Source organism: Erpetoichthys calabaricus, chromosome 11 (genome assembly GCF_900747795.2).
Source record: "Erpetoichthys calabaricus chromosome 11, fErpCal1.3, whole genome shotgun sequence".
Classification (NCBI taxonomy): domain Eukaryota; kingdom Metazoa; phylum Chordata; class Cladistia; order Polypteriformes; family Polypteridae; genus Erpetoichthys; species Erpetoichthys calabaricus.
In genome coordinates this window covers 122,462,027-122,474,356 of record NC_041404.2, presented here as the reverse complement: position 1 = coordinate 122,474,356, position 12,330 = coordinate 122,462,027, and the positions used below count along the sequence as shown (strand labels likewise).

At 41.5% G+C, this 12,330-nt stretch overlaps 1 protein-coding gene across 3 annotated transcripts in view; it reads right to left on the bottom strand.

Annotated features, from left to right (window-relative positions):
• Window positions 1-4,197: 4,197 nt before the first annotated feature.
• gprc5ba (G protein-coupled receptor, class C, group 5, member Ba) overlaps window positions 4,198-12,330 on the bottom strand; it is a 135,136-nt gene continuing 127,003 nt past the window's right edge. For all 3 annotated transcript variants that reach the window (XM_028813761.2, XM_051934107.1, XM_028813764.2), the window contains exon 4: window positions 4,198-11,396. In XM_028813761.2, coding sequence (XP_028669594.1) covers window positions 11,352-11,396 — 45 coding nt within the window. In that variant the 3' untranslated portion in view covers window positions 4,198-11,351. The remainder of the gene's footprint in view (window positions 11,397-12,330) is intronic.

The following is a 12,330-nucleotide window of genomic DNA, read 5'->3' as shown; positions in this document are numbered from 1 at the left end:
ACATTCAAGTCAAGTCAAGTTGGGGAGCATGCACTGGTACAATGTGTTGCCGCACCCACTACACAACGAAACAACTCGGGATCCCATTTTGCAACCCCCCAGGCAGACAGGTAGTCCAGTCCCACCCTCTGGAAATGACCGTCTATCTGCCACAGCCAGGTGTTACGTGGGCAACCCCATGGTCTGGTCCAACCACTTGGATCCCCAACAATGAGGATCTTACGAGCTGGATCACCCTCTGGGAAACGTGCCACATGGCCATAGTGCCTTAACTGGCGCTCCCTCACAATGCAGGTAATGTGCCTCATTCAGGACTCCATGAGCAATCGCTCATTTGACACAAAGTCAAACCAGCAATACCCAAGGATTTTCCAGAGAGACAGTACCAAAGGAGTCCAGTGTTCGTCTCAGGTCACTGGATAGCGTCCATGTCTCGCAACCATATAGCAAGACAGGAAGCACCAGGACTCTAAAAACTTGGACCTTTGTCCATTTGCATAGATATCGTGGAGCGCCACACACCCCTTTCCAGCGACCTCATGACCACCCATGCTCTCCCAATCCATCTACTGAATTCATAGTAAGAGTCACCAGAGACATGAATGTCACTTCCAAGGCAAGTAAACCTCTCGACGAGGTCGACACTCTCTCCGCAAACAGACACTGCTGATGGCTGTGCCCAAGAGGTCATTAAAGGCCTGGATCTTGGTTTTTATCCATGACACTCGCAAGCCCAGACACTCAGACTCCTTGCTCAGTCTTTTGAGCGCCCCGATCAGAGCCTCCATGGACTCCGCGAAGATCACAGCATCGTCAGCAAAGTCAAGATCCATGAGCCTTTCTTCACCAACAGATGCCCCACAAGCGCTGGACCCCACGACGCTGGCCAACACCCAGTCCATACAAGCAATGAACAGAGTAGGAGCAACAACACAACCCTGATGAACCCCAGAATCAACTGGAAAAATGCAGAGGTCCTGCCTCCACTCTGCACATCACTCACAGTACCAGTGTACAGGCCGGCTATGATATCAAGCAACCTCGATGGGACCCCGCGAATCTTCAGGATGTCCCACAGGGCAGCTCGATCAACTGAGTCGAACGCTTTGCGAAAATCGACAAAGGCTGCAAAGAAACTGCCGATATTCGCGTTTGCGCTCCATGAGAACCCTCAGTGCCAGAATACGGTCGATGGTAGACTTCTTAGGCGTAAAACCAGACTGTTCCGGCCGCTGGTAGGTGAGCAACTGATCACGGATCCTATTGAGAACGACCCTAGCAAGGACCTTACCCGCCACCAAGAGCAGTGTAATCCCCCTGTAGTTGCTGCAATCCAGGCGATCACCCTTCCCTTTCCAGATAGGGAGGACAAGTCCCATTTTCCAGTCGGGGATGATGCCAGTCTCCCAGATGAAAGCAAAGATTGCTTGCAATGCCAGGAAGACAGCCTTACCACCGGCCTAGAGTAGTTCATCCCGGATACCACAGATCCCTGCAGCCTTCCTTACCCTCACCTAGTTCACCACCTGTGCAATCTCAGTGAGATTTGGTGGTTCACAGCTAATTGGAGGATCAGTTTCAAGAACTGTGGACCCAGAGATATCCAACGTCCTAGCCGGAGGATATTGACTTTATTCTTAATTATTACTAGTTAATAATTCTCTTCAGAATCTTAATATTTAAAGTAAATAATACAAGTGAAGAGTGTTGAAAACTTATTCAGGGTAAATGGCTAACCAATACGCAATACACAGTCTTTCTGCAAAGACCAGACACAAAATTTATAACATTAATATGCAGTCAGAAGTCTTTTCATTTTCTCAGAGAATTATAAAGGCCTGTAGTTAGAAGTACAGTATACCACATGTGTTACAATAATACATAATCCACTTACCAAAGTATTTTCTTTTATGCAATATTTTTGTTTAACATTGCAAAACCTATTTTACATACATTCTGTTCTACTAACTCATGCATTAAAAATAAATTAAAATTTATTTAGCCTTACCACCAGCCTGGAGAAGTTCACCCCGGATACCACAGATCCCTGCAGCCTTTCCCCCCCCCTCAGCTGGTTCACCACCTGTGCAATCTCAGTGAGATTGGGTGGTTCACAGCTAATTGGAGGATCAGCCTCAAGAACCGTGGACCCAGAGATATCCAACGTCCTAGTTGGAGGATCAGCTTTGAACAACTGCTCAAAGTAGCCAGCCCAGCGGGTCACAACTGCAGTGTCATCCGTAAGGACCGTTCCTTCAGCTGCCCTGACTGTGACTCTCCGAGGAACAGATTCAGATGTGCGTATTGCTTTGATTCCTCTGTAAGCAGGATGTGGGTCGCTAGACCACAGATGGTGTGTCACTTGCTCACAGATTCCTCTAACAAACGCCTCTTTATTTGCCCTCAGAGCCCTCACAGCCATCCCTCTCAGTTCCCGGTACAGACCAGAGTTGCCATTGAGCCATGCCCTGTGACTCCTCTCAATGATATCCAGGGTGCCCTGCGAGATGAAACACCTGCTTCTCAGAACACCGGTAACACCAACACAACCCTCAGCAACCTTCAGGGTCTTGTCACGTAAGGTCTCCCACATCACATTAGGATCGGCAGTTGCACCCAAATCTGCAAGTTCCTCACATAGACTGCGTGCAAACTCATTAGAAACAGCCTGGTCTTGGAGTCTGGCCAATTCCAGGCTCATTTTCCTAGTAGGTGGTAACCTGCTGGACCTAAGCTGGATCCTAAGAGTAGCAACAAGTCTGTGGTCAGAATTCACAAACTGGGCACTTCTGTAGACCCTGCAGTTTTGCAAGAGCCTCCAGCGTCTGCCCATGAGGATGTGATCGATCTCCTTCACCGCACCACCAGTATTGGAGTACCAAGTCCAATGATGTGGTTCAGGGCGCTGGAACCAGGATCCAGCGATTCGCAGCCCCTTTTGCAAAGTCAAGGAACATGGAGCCACTTTCACCATGGTCACCAGACCCATGGGGACCGAGACAATCCTCATAGCCAGCCCTGTGGTTCGCAGACCGGGGACTGGCCAGATCTCTGGTGGACGGTGGATACACCTTTTATTGGTCTGGTCGGTCTGATGGAGGTCATACTCGGGGACTAGCCGTTGCTGTAGAATTGGCTTCTTCCGATGGTGTCCGGTGTCACTTCTTTCAACGAGCGTATTATGAGACTCCGATTACGGCACTCTCTGGGTGCCTTGTCTGTTGTCTCAGTGTATGCTCCGACCGCGGTGAGTGATGTCTCGGTGAGGGAGTCATTTTATTTTTCACAGCTACGCTCGGTGGTTGATGGGTGCCCACGAGGTGACACTCCTCTGGTCAACAGGCACATTGGCAATTCTAAATCAAACCATAATGAGTGGGTGTGGGTAAGTGTGCACTATAGTAGACTGGCATCCTTCAAGCAATGGGGTGCTGCTCACTGGGTGCTCTGACACTTTTAACCCTTTAACTGGGAAACAGCAATCAAACTGGGTAAGATAATTTTAGGAAGGAAACTGGAAAGGTCCAAGGAAACAGTGGTGTGGGTTAGGCTGGGAACTAAACCCAGATCTCTGTGTCTGTGTTTAAGAGTACAAAACAGTGTATAAGGAATTAGTTCAGCCGCCGTGAAACCAGATAAATAAGTGAATACTTTACAAGCACCCGCCCCAGAATGTTTGATTGTAGATAAAAGTCAGCAGCATAGTTCACAAAATGAAATCCTCCATGGCATAATTATAAAACACACCATTTCACTGTAACAGTGGATTGGCAATTACGTTTTTCACATCTTTCTGCATATCCAGGAAAAAACAAACACGGCTGCCCAGCCAGCAAGCATTCCCACCCCTATGCCAGCTCTGTCATGTGCTTCTTGACCCCTGGCTCCATTACTCCTGGTGTTTTTTGGGCAAGACACCCCTGCTCATAATCCAGCCGAAATAGCTATATTTTGTGAAAGAAAATCCATCATTTTTGCGAGTGTTCTTTGTCCATTGCTGGGTTTTGCCGAGACAGAGACTATTCCATCAGAATCCAGACTGATCATCCATGCAATTTCTTTCTGAAATTCACTTTCAAGAAAACAGAAAATGTTGACATCTGTTCAGCCCTCCAGACAGCTTGATGAACGGTTTCATAATTGCTCGCATTCATTTCAATTCTCTAAGGCCAATTGTTAAAAATGCACTCAAAAGAATGAAAATACAAAAGACATTTTATTGAAAATTATCTTTTGTTTTTACAACATAGCAAGGATTAAATACACAAAACCAGGCTTTTGTCAGTACACAATGGAATAAACAGAAATCTCCCTTTATGTTAAACACGTTTGAGCCGTCTATCTCCTGGCTGGAGGATCACAAAATCTGAGAATAATCCTGTAAAATCTTCTCTGCAGTGCCCACTTTACCCACAACTGGGTTCTCTTTCCTGAATGCTTACTTTTTCTAAACAGCATATTTTAACATTATATAATCATTTCATAGACCAACCAAAAATTAAATATATTCTGAAACTTGAACTAATTCTCCAGAGATGAGCGCCCTCTGTGACCCACTTTCATTTTAAAAAAGTCCCAACAACTTGGATTCCTAATCCAGTATTTAGCCCCCTCCCTCTTTACCACTATACATTGTATTTTTTTCTGAAAAATAAAATCCACATACTGTACAATTATTGTCAAGTTTTACTGCCACTACACAGAAAATAGTCATGATTATCACATACTGTATATTAAAACTATTCCTCCTTGTGATTTGTTTCTTTTTTTCATGGCAAATTAACCTGAATGCTCTGTTTTAACACCAAGTCCTCGGACTGGGTGGTCCCAGTGAAGGGGAGTGTGGGTGACACGTCCAAAGTTCATGAATGCAGTGGAGCCCTAGAAAGCTTGTGCTGCTGGTGAGAAGTAGTGTATTGCTTTTCAGGGGTACTGTGTTTTTTTAAAGCATCATCATCATTGATAATGAACACAATCTTAAATGGCACAATTTTATTGTAATGGACTAATGCATGGCAGGTCATGCATACCACATTAATGGCTGACTTCTTGAGGAAAATGGGCATCAGTAACAGGATTCATGTAGAATGTGGGAGGCTGCATAGCCCACATGTCAAAAGCTTTAATATCAGTTCACAACAGTTGTTTGCATATGTATTTTTCTTTGATGATAATCCTCATTTTCATAATTCATAAAGCAACTTTAATTTATTCCAGTAGCTTCTTAGAATGAAGCCCTCTCATTATATACTGGGAGGACCCAAACATTCCAGGAATCAAAAAGACGAAGGAAATGCCGCCAGTTATCATATCCCTACAATCCAGTTAAAGGGTCTGCTGAGTGGCGCCATGTTAAAATCGATCGAGTGCGTGTTTCTGACATTTATTCTACAATCACATTGGCGACATTTTTTTTCTCCACACCGCCATGGTAAAATTTCAAGAGACAATGATGATTATGTGCGGACTTGTTCATAAACCGTTTGTTCCCCGTGGACAGACTGTTAATCGGCGACATTATATTGAACTGTTACGGGAAAGCATCAGGAAAAAAAAGGTTCAGAGAAATGAGACACCTGAGAGAGTGTTGTGCACTGGGAGAGCGGACCTGCACACACACAAGCGTCGTCAGTCCGACAGCAGAAACAATGTGGTTGTTGCTTCACACCTCTCGCTCCCTCTGACTTCTTTTTGTTTTTCTTCAAATTAAAATTTAGACTGAAGGGACGAAAATTTGCTGCTGTGGATGAGAAAAGAATAAACTCTGGAGGCTTTAGACGTGGTAACGAAAGCGGAGTATAGGAAATGTTTCCAGGAATGGGAGACGCGCTGAGACAAGCGGATTGCATCTCAAGAAGGAGATTTCGTAGGTGGCTGTAAGTTTTAGTTTTTTTTTGTTTTTTTTTTAATAATTCCAGGAATTTTTGGGTCCCCCTTGTACAATAATAATCCTATTCTTGATTTATGCAATGGTTAAGTTCTTGGAAAGTAACGTGTACATTTAAAATATTTCCCTTTACATATAGAAAAAAAAAACAATACAAATTTCAATGTGCTGGAAAATGTCTAATTTAACGGTATAATTTATTCAAACTATAACTTAAAATGTAAAAAATGTACAAAACCCTGCAGGACGCTGGAGTGCTCAGAGTAATCTTTGCTCATCTGACTGACATGTCAGCTGTGCAGCAACTGGTGTCGGCCACAGTCAGAACCTAACAGAGCTGCTGTTAGTGACGTTAGGAAAAAACATTCACGTGCTGAGCAATGGCAACAAAGCAAAGCACCTGATTGATGACATCTGTTCAGCTGGATAACAGCAAACTACTCACCAAAGAAAAACAGAAAACGTCTGGAACTGCTGGGCAACGTAATGGTCAACTTATGGAAATACCTTAAAAAATACTCGGGTTCCCATTACAATCGTCAATGAAATCACTATGGAATGAAACCTAATGTTAGGAAAAGAATGTATTACAGTGTTTTACAGTTCTAGCCACTACCCATCCTTTTCCTGAAGCTGCTTACCCAGTATGCCACCATCTACTATTAAAAGCATCTCCAATTTCATTTCAGTGTTTGCACTCCCTGTATGCATAACTTACTGTATGTCAATGGCGGCACAATCCAAATGTGCTACTCCCACTCCGATTTTAAATAAATTCCACAGCATTTGGGCCTTACATCAGGACGTGAGTGCCATTATACCATGTGAATTAAACTGTCAATGCTCGTCAACCACGCTGCCTTTTCTTAATGGCTTTATTCCAAAACTTAGCTTGGGGAATATATTAAAAGGGCATTGTTTCTGCCCTTGTACTGCTTAAGAAAAGTATAAATTAATGGCATAGTGGGTTCAACCCACTTGGTAAAAGGCCCTTGGCATTTCTGACCCTACATCCAATTTACTGTATGACCCTGCTTGACTCGCATAACCTGCCTGTGCTCCAGTTGTCTGTCCACCACCGCAAAGTGTCCGGATCTTGTTGCCGTCTGCCGTTATCACAATAGTGGTGTTACCATAGAATAGCGTGGCACAACCTAAAGAATTTTTTTTTTTGATTGTTTGCTTCTCCTTCCTCGATATAGACTTTAAATCGTACCACCCACATTACATTCAATACATAGTGTTTATTTATCATTGTTTTTTAGTTGCTTAAACAATTTACCATGTTATTTAAGAAAATATTATCCCTGAGGTACATCAAAATAATGTCCAGTCAAACTTGTACTGTACAAAAGGATCGCCTTGCTCTTGTTTGTGTTTTTATATCCAGCAATTTCGTAACCCTTGGATCTGAGCACAGGATTCCGGTAATCCTTCAATACATTCACCAATGCTGAATTACCTCTGGCGTGTCAATGCCAATGTCACTGGAAAAAAAAAAATAGGCAAGGAAGCTTGTCACTGAATTGGCAGGCAGAAAATGCAGAAATGATCCCTAGAACGATGTCGGCGACGCTTGGGTCTTTCTCAAAAGTTCTACACCTTAGACAGCACATACAGCGAAGGTGATGTTCAGGTTCTTTTTTGAACTCTGTGGCAAAAGTGTATCGTACTGTATCTTCTCACTCACTGGCTAACGTACTACATGTCAGCGCTGACATTTAAATGAAAAGGACTTGTGGATACAAACTTTTCTTTTTACACTGTATTCAGGAGTGCACTTCTTTTTTAACTAGAAGTCAAGGTTATGTAAAAACAGAACTGTAAGCTCTATACACTTAGGCTTCATCCTCGTTTTAAGTCTGCATCTTATTAACACGCTTTCCATAATAAAACTATAATCCATGTCGCAATTTGTAATTCACCTTTGCCGGGTTATTTAATATCATTTTGAAACGTGGATGTGGAACTTTGTTCAGGACTCTCCTCTGAATTTCAACCAAACACTGTACATTGCGTCTCCAAGCACCGTGTCATCTTATTTTTCTGTTGTGCTCTAAATAAATAAAACATAAATATTTATATGGATGACACATCTCATCTTGACATGGTCACTGATATTTCTATGGAACCCAAGGCAAGGATGAGAAAGGTTTTGGTTGGCACGTCTATTAAATTTATAAAAAGACAGCCAAAAAAAATGGTTTCCCTGCTTTGGGGCCACAATTATGTTTTACAACCAAACGTCAATTAAAAGAGAAAACCAAATTGGATATTGTGCTAACTCTGACAGAATGGCAGACTGACTGACTGATTGAAAGTGTATGCAGTGCTTCCTGAAGTGCTGCTGTCCTGCAAATTCTTTTCACGTGGATATTAGGCAGACACCTTGGCAGACTCGAGAGTGGTGACAGGTGCTTTCATGGGTTCAGACTACCCTCACAGTGATTTTTCATTTCATTATTAAACCAACTTAGTCCTGAACAGTGTAGCGGTTGCTGGAGCCTATCCCAGCTATCATCGGGGGCAAGGCAGGAACAAACCCTGAGTAGGGCGCCAGTCCATTGTAGGCCGAACACACAAACACAACCCCAACCACACACTAGGGCCAATTTGGTATCTCAATCCACCTAACCTGCATGACACGGGGACAAAATGTAAACTCCATGAAGGACACAAACCCTGTTCTCCTTAATGTGAGGCAGCAGCGCTACCACTGCATCACAGTGCCACCCACAGTGATTTTCATAAAGTGAATAATGCACTGGAAAGAAACTCATCGCTATTCAAACTTAATCCGATGGCATCTTTGTCTTATTCCAGAAATAAAATCAAAGGCATTTTTGTGATTGTTGCCCTCCGTCTCCTTGTTGTGACGAACATGAGGTGCACGGGTGGAATGACTACAGCAGTGCGACTGTCACTCTTTAGTGTATGTGCTTGAATAGTTTCCTATTTTAAGAGTTGGTTTATGAAGGAGTCTCCAAACATTTGGTTACTCATGGCCCTCTGTAATACGTACCATGTTCATGGTAGGCACAAGTTAACATTCACTTGCAGCACTGGGCAGAATTTTACACAACACAACTGATTTGTGTGCTGGTAACATAAATGTTTGATTTTTTTTGTGTGTGAAAAATCAATCTGGGCCAAAGGAAATGAAAAGATTCAAACAATGTAATTGTTCAAGTATATCCATCATTTACAATGTGTGCTATGTGACTTCCTAGTGTGGTGCAGTTTGTCAAGGAGATTGGGCTTCTGGCTGCCTTGAGACAAGTGTAAGCAGACATGAAGAGCAGTGCCTGTCGCTAGATTTAGGTCGTCTAATTTAAACCTTACAGAATGTAGAGCTTAAAATCGTTTTCAGATAGCATAATGACATATTAATTTAATTTAATTTAATATCTACTTTAAGGACTTGTAGGACCGAGAAGACCTTTGAAAAATTACGTAGTAACACAACTGTGTTACGGCAGATCTCCTTACATTTACCCAAAATATCTGGCCTTCCATTGTTCAGCTTTTCGTGTCTCAGCGGACTCTGCCAGTAAGTACACAGTTCATAAGTAAACCTGACTGCACTAACTACTGACATAATGCATTAACAGAGCAATTTTGTGTAAAAGGACGCATTTAGCATTTTTTGCTGGAATTAGCTACTAGGAAAGGTGCACATGTAACATATCACTAGTACGCTTTAAGAGGCAGCCTGCTGCCACAGGTTTGTGATAAAAACAGGTCAGTATGTTATTAATCAGCCACCTATACTCTTTGTTTTCACCACATTTTGGCACTTTCTACTGAAACAGAGTATGGCTTTTTTATTTATATGGGACAAGGTGGCTACATCTTCAGGAATCTGTCATTGCTGGTTAAAATCGCAATACTGTGTTGTCTGTAGGTTGAAGTGCTAGTATTGCAGGGGCTGCTGCTGGTATCTCAGCAGGCACTGAAGATCTCTTCAAAAATCATTGGCAGTATACTCTTAAAATACTTTAATGGCACTATATGCTTCTTTACTTTGTTGGCTGGTTCTTCATAGCTCCATTACTTGATGGAGCACTATTTTGTTCTGGAACAGGTTCTTTGCGTATTAAGTTGGTTCTTTGAAAAACATTCTAATATGTGTGGAAAAAACTGAAATCTATAATATATGGTGGGCTACCTAGCAGGATATAAACAGATTAAGAAAACCTGGATTTAGCCCATGCAACTGTATGCAGCAAGAGTCCTTTCAAAATCAGGACCCACTGTGAATTTCACAAATCTGTTACCATCTATCATGGTTATTTAGCCTGTTACTGAACACACTAAACAAAGGTTCTTTCTGGAATCTTCACGTAGATGGGCCTTTTGGGTCCCTATGTCACTGCTCTGAAGAACCACTCTGGCTGATGGAGACCACTGACAAGTCTGCTGGAGTGTGTGAGTCCTGTTGTGAATGACTGATTTGGTAATCGCTCTTGTGAAACTTTGCAACGGTGGGTACCTGGTGTGCATGAAGGTGTTGATCCAGATTGCACACCTGAGCAAAAACCTTGCAGATCTTTCTCATGAATTGTGTTAAAATGAAAGCAACAGACATTCTGTATTTTCTGCCTTCCAATTTTTGGGTTCTACATACTGAACACATAATATGCTGGCTGTCAGGTCCTTCATCTTATATACATTTTCTGCCACCCCTTTGTGTAAAGAACTTCTAAAACAATTTGGCATATTTCTACTTTCTGTAGTGAACATATTTAAGGTTTTGTGCATTTTTTTGGTTTTGAACAAAAATAAAAAACAATTGTTTTTGCTCGCTCTTTATTTCATATTTTTCTTGAGTTGTGCTGTATTTTAAACTGTTTATGTTTTTTTATTGCAATTTCTGTCCTGTGTTATGCTTATTGGTGTTACCTTCCAATTGCAGAGGTCATTTGAATATATATTTCTGCTCTGTTTAATGTTCAAATTTAATTTAAGAAGGCATATTTAATGCATTGGAAGATTTGGTACTGGATGATAAATTTCTCACTTTCTCTCTTTTTTTTAACTGTATCTTGCCATCAAAAGTGCTGTTTCAACCAGCAGTGGAAAATAAGAAAGACGACTACACACTGGAGCCTGCAGCCATGTCTCACCGCTGATGAAGAAGACTTAAAGAAATAAATAACAAGAGAACAATAAATATTAGTATTTGGAGAGGTTACTTTTGTTAAATCACTCCTCTCTTTCACTTACTCGAGTCAGTATCACTTAATAGCATATCAGTCATCTGCCATATGTATTGTTACATGTGGAACTATAATACTGTAGCAAGAACAGACAGACATAACACTAGACCCAGAAAATGATTTCCCTCAAGCCACAAGTGTGATGAATAAAGTCCACTTTTCATCCTGAAAGCCTTTAGGGTCATTCCAGCTCTTTCAATGTGACCACCAGGAACAGTGCAAAGATCTCTCATGTTCAGCAGACCTTACCATAAATGGCGTCCTGAGTAGCTTGGTGGGGCAGATGGGATCTGTACACAAAAGGCAGAGACACAGACTGTCAGAATTACTTTTAAAACATTTGAAAAAAAAAAGGAACTAATAAAAGACCAAACTCTATGGTGTTGCGCACTAGTTGAAAGAGAAACACACAATACAAAGAATAATATATGATAAAAACGAATCAATAAAAGACATCCGACGTGCCAAAGACTAAGTTAAAGACATACAGTAACTTGAAAATGTCCAATGGTCTATTTGATCCACTAGCAAAGTGAATTGTGATGATAATGTAATTAATATCTTTATCTGAAGAAGACAGAGAACATCAGATGTTCTGCAGGATTGAAAGGAAACCAAAACTATTAAGGAAATAGTTGGGGATGCAAGATGGAATTATGCCACACAGAAAAGTCTGAAAGGATGGAATGATACTTTAAAACCTAAAGAAGAAATCAAAGTAAAGAAACTAAATGTGGCCCAGCAGAAGAAACAAGTTTAAATCCAGTGTAGTGAATAAAGTTGAAGAACAGGAAAAATATTTGACACAACTAATTAGAATAATGAAGCAAATCAGCTTTTAGGTCACTTATGCATGGTGAAAAAAAAAAGGAAAAATTGAAAAGTCAGAAAGACAAAGTGCAAGAGATTCTCGCAGCATCACATCACATTGCTGAAAATCAGTTCTATCTTTAATGTTAATGTTCCTCACCTAAAGGTGGTAGCCATGAAGTCACTATGGCCTTATATTTAATAAGCCTTATACATAACCTGCTTAAGAAAGACTATCTTTCATATAAAATGTAGGTTTTTAATCTCCACTCATTATTATATTACATTGCCTGCTTTTTAACTATGCTGTATCGGGTTGTGAGAAAATTCTTTATTTCCTGCCAAAGGTAGTGTAGCTCCCAGTTAAACATTGACTGCTTTCTTGTACCTAAACATTATACTTATACATAATAT